The sequence below is a fragment of the Carettochelys insculpta genome, chromosome 18 (assembly GCF_033958435.1).
Source record: "Carettochelys insculpta isolate YL-2023 chromosome 18, ASM3395843v1, whole genome shotgun sequence".
Classification (NCBI taxonomy): domain Eukaryota; kingdom Metazoa; phylum Chordata; order Testudines; family Carettochelyidae; genus Carettochelys; species Carettochelys insculpta.
This window is the reverse complement of record NC_134154.1, coordinates 1,823,371-1,836,464: the sequence shown is the minus strand read 5'-3', so window position 1 is coordinate 1,836,464 and position 13,094 is coordinate 1,823,371. Positions and strand designations below refer to the sequence as shown.

The window sequence follows — 13,094 nt, the reverse complement described above, 5'->3', positions numbered from 1 at the left end:
GCGAGTTAAGGGCAGGTCTGGCTGCAGAGCCCGACCTGATCGACTTTGTCCTTTCGCTCCCCCCGGCCCATTGTTTAACTGAACCAAGGCGGCCAAATCTTGTTTGACATGTGGTGCGGCAGCTCAGCTGCGTTGCTCAAGGAGGGAGCCACGCGTGTGCTGGAGAAGCCTGTGCATTCAGCCGGGTGGTGGTGCTGCTGCAGCAGGAGGAGGGGGAGTCCAGACCTCGGGGTGAAGAGTGCAGCAGTAGGCAGAGTTGAGAGCTGGAAACACCCGATCCCAGCGACTTCTCTCCCAGGTCTGGTACGTGGGCCTGTCTGCGTGGAGGAGGGGGTTGTGTCTATGGCAGGGGGCCTAGGCTGTGCTAAGGCTGCAGGGGTTGCCATGGGGCCATGGCAGCAGCAGCTGCTGTGGCCAAGGTCTGGCTCTGGGGGCGGGTCGGCACAAGGCCATGGCTCAGTGGCCACAGCACATGGGCCAGAGAGGTCGAATGGCTGCGGCAGCTGGGGCTAGTTCTGCTCTGCTCTGCTCTGCTCTGCTCTTGCTCTGTGGGCCCCCACGGCTCCCCCTTCCCCGCCCTACCACCAGCAGGGGTTGAACGTTTGGGCTGGGTCTGCAAAGGTGAGTGGCTCCATGGGCAGGAAGCACAGGAGCTAGAACCCAGGGCCCAGCTGTGGCGTGAATCTGTGTGTGCCTGAGCCAGCACCGCTGGGAGCCCTTCAGCCGATGGGCCACAGGGGAGCCCCACTCGTGTTCAGCTTCCACACTGACTCCCAGGCTGGGGCCTTTGCCCATGGCCACTTTGCGCTGGCACCGAAGTGGTGCTTGGGGCGGGAACCGGCTGGCAGTCAGTCCCAGCCCGCTGTACAGCTCTCCCGGCTGCCTGGAGCCGCACCACTGCAGCCAGGCCCCGTGCCCGGAAGGGGGAAGGAGGAGGCCCTGTTGAACCTGCAGAGCAGGCAGGGGTGGGAGCCACCACCCAAACAGGTGACTGCGGCACGGGGTGTGTGCGCACAGGAGGCTGAGAATGGGCTGCACCCCTCAAGTGTCACCTACTTCAAACGGAGCGCTCAGGAGCCTCTGCCCGGGGGCTGTGACGCCAGCCCCCATGGGCGCCATGTCTGCATGGCACCCCAGCATCTCCCTGCCAGCTGGAAAGAGCAGCCCTGGGGGCAGCACCCAAGGGCCACAGAAGTACTTCAGGAAGACTCCAGCCATGGGCCATTACCACAGACTGCTGGTCTCCTCTCAGATGGGCAAACCAGCATGATCTTCATGTAAACCGGAAGGGCCGGCAAACTCATGCAGCCCAGTCCCCTGCCCTCCTGCCAGGACCAAGCACCAGCTGGATCCTCCCTGTTAGATATTCACCCAAGCTGCTCGTACCTAGCTCCAGTGATGATGATTTATTCCAGTGTCTCACCTCCCTGACAGCAAGTTTTTCCTAATGTCCAACCTGAATCTGCTCTGGTGCCATTTAAGCTCATTGCCCCTTGTCTTATTCTCAGGGGTCAAGGAGAACAACTTTTCTCCCTCCTCCTTGGAACACCCTTTTGGGTGCATGAAAAGCTGTGATCACATCCCCGGGGTCTCAGCCCTCACCTTTCCAAACAAAACCAACCCACTGCTCTTAATCTCACATGCACCTTATTTCCTAGACCCTGAATCATTTTAGTTGCTCTTCTCTGGACCCTCCAATTTCTCCACATCTTTCCTGAAATGTGGCGCCCAGATCTGGGCCCAAGGCTCCAGCGGAGGCCTAGTGAGAGCTGGCTGAGCAGAGTGGAAGGGTGACTTCTCGGGTCTTGCTCACAACACTCCCGCTAATGCAGCCCAGAATCACAGGCGCTATTTTGGCAACAGTGTCACACGGGTGACTCATTTTGCTTGTGCTCCACTGTGACCCTGTTGCCCTCTCTACGTTTGTTCCAGCCTAGCTACGCTGCAGGGCCTGTGCTCGGAGTGGATGCTCTGGGGGGCGGGCGCGGTTGGTGATTTGGGGAGATAGACTGGACTCAGATCCCTGGAAGGCAGCAGGGAGCCCCGGCAGGCTGGAATGCAAACCCAGCGCCAGCAGCAGGGAGGCTGGGCGTGGCTCAGCTGGCAGCAGCAGGCACAGGCTCCCCTGCGCGGAGCTCGGCAAGGATGTCAGCCAGGTCGAGCACGCAGAGCTGCACCTGATGGAGGCAGAGCAGGGCAGCGTTAGAAAGCAACTTTGTCTGGCTCCAGCCAGCTGTGGCCTGACAGCGACAAGGAGTCTTTGGAGCAAAGGGGGGTTGTTTGGGGGGGGGGCCAGTGACCCACAGAAAAGTCACCACGGGGGGGACCCAGTGCAAGTAGGTTTTGTGGGGCCTCCTAGGCTGGGGGGCAGAGCTAAAAATGAGGGTGTCAGCCTGTGGGAGGGGGGTGCAGGGGCTGGTGGGAGGTGGACAGGTATGAGTGCAGGAGTCAGCTGGGGGTGCAGGAGCTGGGAGGTGGGAGAGGGGCTGTGGGAGGGGGCTGAAGCCCCATGGGCCAAAGCAAGGGAAGCCAGGGGGTGCTGCCGATCCTGCAGAAATCCCAGCTAGGCCAGTCCAAGCCCAGGCTCCTGAAGCAAGGAGCTTGGTTCCCCCTCGTGTACAGCACCGCTCGCAGCACTGCAGGGAGTTGGACAGGGATCTTGGCTGCTGCGCTATGCGCCTGGCCTGGTGCGGTGCAGTGCAGTGCAGGATGGGGCTGAGCCAGTGGCCGGGGGCTGCGTCCTAGCTCCCTGAGCGAGGCTCTTAGCGCACCATGTCCAGCTGGGCTTCCGTGTCCTCCAGGGGGACCTCCGGTTGCAGCTTCGTTTGCCTCATGGCCAGCTGGAAGAGGTTCAGGATGGCCATCTTGATCTGCCCTAGTTGCAGAGTCTTCTTCGCAGCTGTGTTCTGAATCTCCGTCCACTTCGACTCCTGCCGGGAGATTGGAGCAGGGGGCGATAGGACCCCTGGACACAGGCACTGTCCCCACGCTGCCTGCCCTGGCCAAGCACCCGCCCAGCACCTGGCTAGTGCAGCGAGACGCCCCCGGCAAGCGCCAGGCACCAGGACTGGGTTATGGCCACGCAGCCCAGTGACCGTCGCCGGCCTTGGGAGCAGCCAGGCGTGCAGAGCCCCAGGACCCACCAAGCCTCCTGCGGCAGGAGTGGCACAGGTGGAGGTTCATTCTGCAGGGGCGGACCTGGGACCGGCGCTAGGTTCTCTGCACGCCATGCACCAGGGTCGCATCCTGTCCCTGGCAGTGTTGGCTTCCTGCCTGCTGCACCCTCAGCGCCCTGCTCAGAGGGGCCCCAGCACCCACAGGAGGTGCCGGCATGCTGCATAGGTAAGGCTGACGCTGCCCTGTCAGGAACTGGGCCCAGCTCGCTCAGCCCCCACCCTGGAGTCACGCGGGCAGTCAGTGCCCTGGGGCAAGGGGTGGCCCCGCCACAGAGGTGCTGGGTGAGTCACGGGGCCACAGAAGGGGGCTGAGGGTCCTAGGACTCGTCCACTTGTCCCCACGCCACAAAGCAAAACGAGCCCCTTGGGGCCCAGCTCCACAGGACTCCAGTCTAACCGTCCAAGCTGCCTCTGCCTCTAGCGCGCTGGAGGGCGGCCAGCTCCCCGCTTACCCGCTGGTGCACCTTGGCCTGGGCCTGCTCCCGCTGGGCCTGCAGCGTGGCCAGCTGGTTGTTGAGCTGCAGGACCTCGTTGTTGCTCCGCTCTAGGTAGCGCTGGAGCTGGGAGCGCTCCTCCTGCAGGGCGTCCCGGTTCCCCGTGTCCCGCTGCACCAGCGCCACGTGGGTGGCCGTCAGCGTCTGGAAACGGTCGATCAGCACCTGGATCTCCTGGAACTGAGCGGAGACGCGGCGGGTCGTTCAGGACGGGTGCTGGCCTGGGAGCGGAGTCCCTGCTGCATCGAGGTCAGAGGGGTCTCCTGCATTCCAATTAGCAAGGCCGTCCCGTTCTCACACGGGGGCATCTCCCCTGCAGGTCAGGGATCTGGCCCAGGGCTCCTTCCTTCCCCGCCTGCCCCCCCTCCCCGGCATTCTGCTGCACCAGCCTCTCAGGGGTCCCTGGCTGTGGCGGTCTGGGTGGTGTCCAAGTCCCTGTGGGTCACAGGGGTCTGAACCAGAACCTACTGCCCCTTCCCCTGCCCGGGGGGGCTGAGACAAGCCCGGGGCCCTGGACATTGCTGGCGAGGTAGGGCCTGGCGCAGCCCCTCATCCCCAGTAGCCCAGCTCTGCTCACAAAGGGGCAGGAGGCGGCATACAGCCTGGGGCTGCAAAGCCCCCCCACCAGGCGGCAGCTGGGGTGGGAGACGAGCAGGGCTGGGTGGGTGAAAGGTGCTGTGGCTATGGCTTTGCTGGGGCAGATGCAGGGTAAAGCTGCTGCAGGCGGAGGGGTGCAGGGGAGTCGGGGCGAGGGGTTGCGGGGGTGGGGGCGGGGGCGGGGGGGCGCCACGGCCCTGAGGAGTGAAGGACATGGGGGACATTGCAGGGTGGTGCCACGGCCTGCAAGTAGGATCCAGGCGCCTGTTGCTGACCTGGGCGTGCTGGGTGCCTCTGCTGTGACCTTGTTCCGGGGGACTCGGAGCCTGGGCAGGGCCATGCCGACACCAGTCTGGGAACGGGGCGGGTGGGGGAGAGAACCAAGCACCCCAGAGGGGGCCCAGAGGCTTGAGCGCAGCTGACGGGGCAGCAGGCAGTGAGGGAGTTGGCAGGGGGCAGCTGGAGCCACGGCCGTCTCCCCACCCCCCGCCATGGCCGTCTCCCCACCTGCTCCGTCTCCCCACCCCCCGCCACAGCCGTCTCCCCACCTGCTCCGTCTCCCCACCCCCCGCCACGGCCGTCTCCCCACCTGCTCCGTCTCCTCCAGCACGCGCTGGAGATAGCGCTGGAAGATGGCGTGGGCGTCCAGGCGCTGCTGCAGCCTGTTCCTCTCCTGGAGCAGCCGGGCCCTCTCCTGCCACAGCTGCCTGGCCTCCCCGTCCTTCTGCGCCAGCTGCTCCCTCTGCGCGCTGGCCTTGCGCAGCGCCCGGCGCCGCTTCGAGTCGTTCTCCTGCCCCCCCCGAGGCAGGGAGCCAGGTGACACCAAAGCCCGCGCCCTGCTGAGACCTGGCCTAGCCGCAGCTGCTGCCTGGCGGGTAACAACCTTCTACCGCCACCCCCGTGGGGAAGCTGCTCCTCCAGCTCAGGCTCTTGTGGCTGCGCCGTTAGGGCCCTGCCCTGCCCTGCCCTGCACGGGGCACGTTCCTTAGGGAGTGAACCGGGCAGAACCCGAATCCTGGGTCCAGTGCCCAGGCCGCTGGAGCCAAACTGGGGCCTGTGAGCTGGGGGGTGCCTGGCGTGGAGGGAAGGCAGAACGGCAGCCACGCCCCTGGTGGTGGGTTTCGGGTGGACACCTAACACTGTGAGCACCCGTGGAAGTGCAGCCCTGCCGGAGGCTGCACCAGGGCACCACCTTGTTCAAAGTGACAGAGACATCTTAGCCCTGCCCCTGCACCTCACTGCCAGGGCTCCCCTCCTGGGGCCCTTACCCCCCCCCCCCGCTGCCAGGGCTCCCCTCCTGGGGCCCTTACCCCCCCCCCCCCCGCTGCCAGGGCTCCCCTCCTGGGGCCCTTACCCCCCCCCCCCCCGCTGCCAGGGCTCCCCTCCTGGGGCCCTTACCCCCCCCCCCCCCCGCTGCCAGGGCTCCCCTCCTGGGGCCCTTACCCCCCCCCCCCCGCTGCCAGGGCTCCCCTCCTGGGGCCCTTACCCCCCCCCCCCCCGCTGCCAGGGCTCCCCTCCTGGGGCCCTGCTCCTTTCCCTTGGCCACCCCTCAGCTGTAGCCTCTGTCCCTTCCAGGAGCCACAGCCCTGCTCCCGCCCTCCCGTGGGCACCCTGCCACTGCAGCCCCCCTGTGCCACCGAGCCCCAGGCTCTCCCCGCCGGGCACACACCTTCAGGAACTTGTCACAGCTGAAGATGGCCTCCTTGAGCTGCCCCTCCTTGTGCTGCAGCTCCTCCTGCCGCTGCTGCAGGCTCTCCAGCTTCACCTGGAACTCCTGCAAGAGGTGGGCACGAGGCCAGTCCCAGCCGTCACCTGCCCAGGGCCAGGAGCCTCCGAACACCTGGGCTCAGGCCCCAGGGAGCAAGGGCTTCAAGGCTGCATCCCCTGCAGCACTGGAGTAGCAGCAGTGGTGCCTAATGCTGCGTGTTCTGCAGCGCACACAGGGGGCTCAGTAACAGCTCAGCTGCATGCAAGGGTGTGAGCCTCCTGCTGCTGCCACTGAGGGAGCTGCCCCTGGGTGCAGGAAGCAGAGAAGCACTGGCAGTGAAACTGAATACCAGGCGGGAGCACCTGCTAGACGGGGGGGTCCTGTGGGAATTACGCACCTCAGTTCCTGGCCATTATAGTAGCAATTCTTTGTGCCGTGGTACTGACTGGGGGGATGCTAGGGGCTGCCCGGTCCCAGAACAAATTCACCCCTAGCGCTCTCTAGCCTGCAGCATGGCTGGAAGGCAGGGCACCAGCCACCGCCTGTTAACACCCTGAGCTCCGTCCCAAACACCTGCTGAGAGATCTGCTGGAACGCGGAGGAGCCAGTGATGGCCACTGCCGGTGCTGCAGCCTCCCGTCCCGCCACAGCCGCCATCTCGCCAGCGCTGGCGACCCCACCTGTGTGCTGGGTCCGCTGGCCCTTCGCAGTAGCAAGAGCCTGAGGCGTGGGCCCGGGCTGCGGCCCGTCCAAAATCGGCACCCACTCTCCTATGACTCATTGGCCCTGGCAAAAGCAGCTGGGGTCCAGGCCATGCGAGCAGCCCCCACAGCCCTGCTCAGCCCCAAGGCACATGGAGACGCATGCCAGTGGCACAGCCGGCCCGGCACTCGGCACAACGGTTCGACCCAAGCGGTGGGTAGCGACACTTGAGATGAAGCAGCAGGAGCGAAGGTCCCCCGGGGGGGGAGGCTGTCTCGCCTGCAGGCTCGCAGGAAGCGTACAAGGGGAGGTAGCACATGCACGTGAAATGTGTAAGGGGTAACGTTGCTTGTAAAGCCCAGTTGTTTGTCTGTCTGGGGTAACTGCTGGGAAGCTCTTTGTCTCGCCTGGGGCACCAAAAGGCCCTGCCACTGCCAGAGCCCGTCCATTGGCAGGGCACCTCTTTTTCCCAACTGTTCTGCGCACCGAGGCGTGGGTGGCCGCACCCTACCACTAGTAACACAGGCTGCCGGCTGCAGGCAGCTGAGGCGCTCTGCCACTGAGCTGGTCGGCATCTGAATCTCTCTGGAGCGGCCAGCCCAGTGCCCAGCTCCCAGGGAGCGCTGCTCCAGAGCCACCCAGAGCGCTTTGCAAACTGCCGCAGCACCTCATGCTCTGAAGCTGCTCTGGTTTGGCCAAAGCTTTTTGGTTACTTGGATTTTCCCTGAACAATTGCAATGCTCCTTGGTGGGGAGGGGCCGCGGGGCACTTCTCCAGCCAGTCCAGCACAGTGACACTGGCTGCACTGAGCCTCCCCCTCCTGCCCCTTCACCTTTAGGAAGTGCCCGGACTGCAGTCCCAGTGCCATGCAACTGGCAAGGACTCGCTTTCTGTTTTCAGCCTCCTTCGAGGCTCAGATGCCCCTGAACCCTGTGCCCACCCCAGGACTCCACCATTTAGGAATCATGAACCTCAGGTTAACAGTCACGGCCCCAGCAGAGCCCTGTGCATCTGGCTTACCTGTTTCTGCAAAAGCAGGGCTTGTTCCACCTCTGCCAGCTCCCTCCTCTTCTCCAGCAGGCGGGTGGCCGGGCTCAGGTAGTCATCTTCTCTTTCAGGCATTTTCCTGCAAGCGAAAACCCACGTAAGGCCTTCATATCCAGCAAGGCACAGTCTGCAGGCAGTGGAGGCTGGACTGGGGGGAACCCAGAGCCATGAGGATCACTCCCTGCACGCTGAGTGTTTGCACAGCTGCTTAGGGGGGATTCAAATGCTGCCCAGCTGCTTAGCAGCATGATACACCCAGGTGTGGTGTTTGTACTGGTGGTGCATGTGTCAGAGCACAGACCGAGTTATTCCACACGTGGATGGAGAAGGTTAGAGGTGCCATCAGCTGTTGGTTCGAGCCCGCCCCCCCCCCTGCGCTTATCGAGTTTGCAGGTGATACCAAGCTGGGAGGGATCGCGAGAGCTCTGGAGGGCAGGGTCAGAATTCAAAACGATCTGGACAAACCAGAGCTGTGGCCTCAGGTGAATGGGACGAAATTTAATAAGGCCAAGTGCAAAGTACAGCACTTAGGGCAGAAGAGTCACTTTCACACATACAGAATGGGAAGAGACTCTAGGAAGGAGAACGGCAGAAAGGGATCTAGGGGCCATAGGGGGCCACGAGCTAAATATGAGTCAACAGGGTGACGCTGTTGCAAGAAAAGCAAACGTGATTCTGGGATGTATTAACAGGTGTGTTGTGAGCAAGACACGAGGAGTCATTCTTCTGCTCTGCTCTGTTCTGAGCAGGCCTCAGTTGGAATATTGCATCAAGTTCTGGGCCCCACGTTTCAAGAGAGGATTCAAGCAGATCCAGAGAAGAGCAACAAGAATGACTGAAGATCTAGAGGACATGAGCTGAGGGAAGAGGGAAAGAACTGGGCTGGTTTAGTTCAGAAAGGAGAAGACTGCGAGGGGTCATGAGAGTGGTTTCCAAGTACAGCAGCCTCTCAACATTCATGAGGGTTCTGTGTTGAGAACACTTGTGAATGTTGAATTTTGCAAATGCTGCTTCTGCCTGGAGCCCACCTGTTGGGCTCCTATTTGGAGGCCGGGGGAAGTGGGGGCTGCCGGTGCTCCTGCCTGGGGCCCTGGGGAAGCGGCAGCCACCAGTTTTGCTGCCTGAAGCCCTGGGCAGTGGCAGCCTCCAGTGCTCTCTGCCCCAAGGAAGCAGCTGCTCCCGAATACTTGAATTCGCCAACAGCAGGTTTGCAAATGTTCAGACCCCACTGTACCTACAAGAGTGTTACAAGGAGGAGGGAGAAAAATTGTTCTTCTGGACAGCTGAAGGTGGGACAAGGAGTAATGGGCATAAACTGCAGCAAGGGAGGTTTAGGTTGGACATTAGGAAAAGCTTCCTAACTGTCAGGGTGGTCAAGCACTGGAATAAATTGCCTGGGGAGGTTGTGGCATCTCCCTCACTGGAGATATTGAAGAGCAGGTTAGACAGACACCTATCAGGGATGATCTAGATGGTGTTTGGTCCTGCTTTGAGGGCAGGGGGCTGGACTTGATGACCTCTTGAGCTCCCTTCTAGTTCTAGTGTTCTATGATTCTATGAAAGGTGGTTGAGATAACCAAAGGCTTGGCATTAAATTAAGGATCCTTAAATGATCTGAACGCACTGTCTGTACTCTGCTTAAAAGCCAGGAACCAAAGGGAGGGAATAAATTATCTATTTTCAGAACAGAGAGACATAAATAGCAGCCTCTCTCTAGTGGCTTGTACTGGTTGGGACCAATGCTGTTCAGCATATTCCTAAATGATTTCCACAAAGGTGTAAACACTGAGATGACAAAGTTTGCAGATGATACAAAATTATTCAGGATTGTTAAGTCCAAACCAAACTGCAGCGTTGCCTTGACCGTGTCAGCCTTGGCTCCTTTGAATTTAATCCTTGTTAAAAGAGGGAAGGTACCAAGGAGTGATACATTCAGGGACTAGAATATGAAAGAAATACTTAAATATGCTGCAAATAGCTCCAAAAAAAAACAAACAAACTGGCAGAGTGCCCCCCAAACACACACTTCACCTGTTCACAAACACCCACCATCAAAACCGAAAATCAGAGCCCGGGTGCTCTTACCTTAGGGAGAGTTTCCAAGTATGACTATACCTTATCATTTGAAACGTAACCTGTGTCCCTTAACGTATCCCAGGGGTCAGAGTCTGTTATATGGGAGCTGAGTGGGGCTAATAATTTAATTTTCTTTCTTGCTACAGGCCTCATACAAGCGAGTTTTCAGTTGTCTAAGCAGCCCCAGGAATGAAAGTCCCCCATCCCCTCCCCCACCAACTCCCAAAAATGTGGAACTGTGCTCCTGTGGGCCAGTGTAGAATTGCCCCCCATGTGTGTCCCAAATATAGAAGTCAGAGCTCACGCCTGTTGCTGAGGAGGCTGTGGGGGGGGGTTGTTGGTAGAGGATGCAGGGGGCTGGAACAATTTTTCTAGTGGGGGTGCTGAGAACCACTGAAGCAAACTGCACACCTGTATATAATGCAAAAAGCCACAGGACTGCCCCAGAGGCCTAGCTCCAGCGTCTATGGAGGGCGGTGCCACCGAAACAGGCCGGCTTGTTTGGGCTTGCTGGGAAGGGGCGGTGGAGCCTGTTCATCTCGTCAGACTACTCTGGGCCCGACTACCGAAATATTAATAATGAACCTTTTGCGGGCTCCCACCAGCAGAGCGGGCCAGGCAGACCCTTCACACAGAGCAGCCGCCTGCAAAGGGGCGGGAGAGGGTCTTACTCACGGCAGCCGCAGCTTGTTCCGGAAAGCTGCTCGCAGATACTCCTCCAGGTCAAAAGCCATGGTGGCCCAAGTCCAGCTGAGACCTGCTGCTTGGGGAACGGGGCCCCCTGGTCCCCCTGCTCCTGTTCCAGCACCTGCAGAGGGGCAAGGCAGCAAGCAGCACCCAGCTGTTGCTAGGGAGACAGACAGCACAACGTTCTGTTGCCATGGTCACACAGCCGGAATCCCAGAGTCTTTTCGAGTTTCCCTTCCGCAGGTCACTGCAGGGGAAGAGGTTAGGGGCTGTTTCTTAAACTTTTTGAGATCTGGGAACACCAAACAATAATTTTTTTCATGCGGAACACCTAGGAACATTTTCTTCAAGGACAAATATGTTGTCAGGCCAAATAACCAGAAACATATACAGCAAAACCAAAATGAAGTCATTTAATCAGGTATCGTAGCAATGAAGGAGTAACTCTGTACCTAGTTTAGATAACAGAAAACACATACCCATCAGTGTATGATGTCGGAAAAGTGCCCAACTAAAAAGGCACAAGGACAGAGACGGCACAAAGCAATTTAACCTTAGAAGATAGCATATTACACCCCAACCTTAGCCCAAGAGGTAATTTTAGTTTAGTTTAATAAACATTATTATAATATTGTTAAAGATAATCCACACAGGCACCGACATCAAGCAGCTGGCAGACAATGTACCCGCCACGCTGGCGTAAGGCAGGCGCCACACGCTGCTACGCTGCCACGCAGCTCAGAGGAGAGGGGAGGCCAGCACAATGGAAGTCAGCCTTGCTGCGTTGCCAGAGTACGATCCCTCTCGCGAGAGGTAGAAATAAGATTATGATTCAGTGTTTTCCATTGCTCTGATGGAATGGGTTTATTGGAAACTTCGAACCTTTTTTTTTTTTTTTTTTTGCAAAGGCTCATGGTTCCCCTGCAAGTTCGGCACCAGTGTTCCAGGGAATACAGTTTAAGACGCACTGGGCTAGAGCAGGGCTGAGCGAACTTTCTACATTAGGACCCACTTAGTCCATGCACTTAGCAGCCTCCCACCCCCCCGCTGCCGCACACACACACCTGTCTAATGTAATCCAGACCAACAGAAATTTCGGTTATGTCCCTGTGGAAAAAAAAACCCTTTTCTGCACATGTAAGAAAAGAAGTCTGTAGAATGTAAAAGCTTTATTAATGGGTATATAAATGTGTGCCAGAGGGGCAGCCGTGCTGGCCGGGTGGAACCCTCGCAGCAGCACAGAGAGAGAGGGAGAGAGAGAAAAGCTTCTGATGTTTGGGACTGAAGGAGTTACACCCCAAACGTCCCTTGGAATAAGGAAGCCACAAGCTGGACTCGGTTGTTGTGAATACAAAGGGGAAGGAGGATGTTTGCCAAGGCTCCTAGAGGCACGTAGACCCTCTGGTTCTCTCGGCCTCCCACAATGCCCAGCGCTGATGGCGCTGCTGGGTGGCTGCAGCCGTGGTCTGCTGAAGGCCTGGCCAGGGTGGCATCAGTGGGGAAGGGGCTTGAGTGAGCTGCCAGTATTCACACTGTAAATCAGCCACCCAAACCTTCCAACTCTGCTAAATGCAGCCAGCAAACCCCTAAAAGATCTCTTGCGCCTGGCTCCCCAGGGGCATTTTGCAGGCCCACGGCACTGCCTGAGGTCTGTCCTGGCCCCTCATGCCCCTCCTTGTACCTCTCCTGCCCTTAACCCCACGTGCCTCCCCGTGACCCCACTGCCCCGAAGCCGCTTTGCTGCTGTGCAGGTGCAACCAGCTCCAGCCAGCAGGAAGGAGCTGGGAGGAACTCCTGTGGGTTGGAACAGTCAAGTTTAAAGTCCACATGCCCAGCGGTGTGTGCTGCTGCAGCCAGGGATACACATGGGGCTTCCCCCACCTGACCTGGACAGTGTCCCTAGCTCTTGCATGGGCTTCACCCCCTTCCCCTGCACAGCAGCCGAACTGGGGGCTTCTCCTGCCACCCTCCAGACCAGTAATTGGGTTTTTAACAAGGACAGGGCACCCCCCACCGCTTCCCCTCCCTCAGTGCTCTCATGAGGCGGTGGAGGAAGCCGAGAGGCCCAGGCTCAGGGATGGAACAAAGGCACTGGGACTTGTAAGTTCCCTAACAGTCACGGGCACAGGAGGAGTGTGCCCGGCCGGGTGGTGTGGGAGGGGAGCAGTGGGAAGGGAGGGAGGGCTGCACAATCAAAGGGTACCTGGGCTGCAGCCAAGTCACTTGAGTCAAGCTCTGCAGTGGGGGCAGGAAAAACTCACCTGCCAAAATCCCACCAAGATGCAGGGCTGGTTCCCTCCCCAGCTCACTGTACTAGTTCCTGCCCACTTAGAGCCGCCAACCAGGCTGGCAGCACCCAGGCGCAGCAGATGGCGGCGGGGGCTGTGGAGGTGGGAAGAGGCGCTGTTCTAGCTGCCGGAGTCTCAGGTGCAGAGGCAGAGTGTGGCGGGGAGAGAGCTACAGAGGCAGTGCACGCCAGCGGTCACAGCCTCCTGCTCCCTCATCCACACAGCCCAGGACCCCCTCATCCTGGCCCATCTGGAGCCACCCACCATGATCTCGGCCTAGTTTGGCCCCACGTTCCAGCTCGTTGGTGCCCCCAGGGTC

At 59.8% G+C, this 13,094-nt stretch overlaps 1 protein-coding gene across 1 annotated transcript; it reads right to left on the bottom strand.

Moving 5' to 3' along the window:
• Nucleotides 1-1,056: 1,056 nt before the first annotated feature.
• CFAP73 (cilia and flagella associated protein 73) lies at nt 1,057-10,682 on the bottom strand. The gene is given in 8 exon segments (XM_075012822.1): nt 1,057-2,177; nt 2,772-2,930; nt 3,629-3,850; nt 4,857-5,057; nt 5,937-6,041; nt 7,698-7,803; nt 10,472-10,553; nt 10,556-10,682. Coding segments are annotated over 8 exon segments (1,083 nt in total). The 3' UTR covers nt 1,057-2,096.
• Between the last annotated feature and the right edge of the window lie 2,412 nt (nt 10,683-13,094).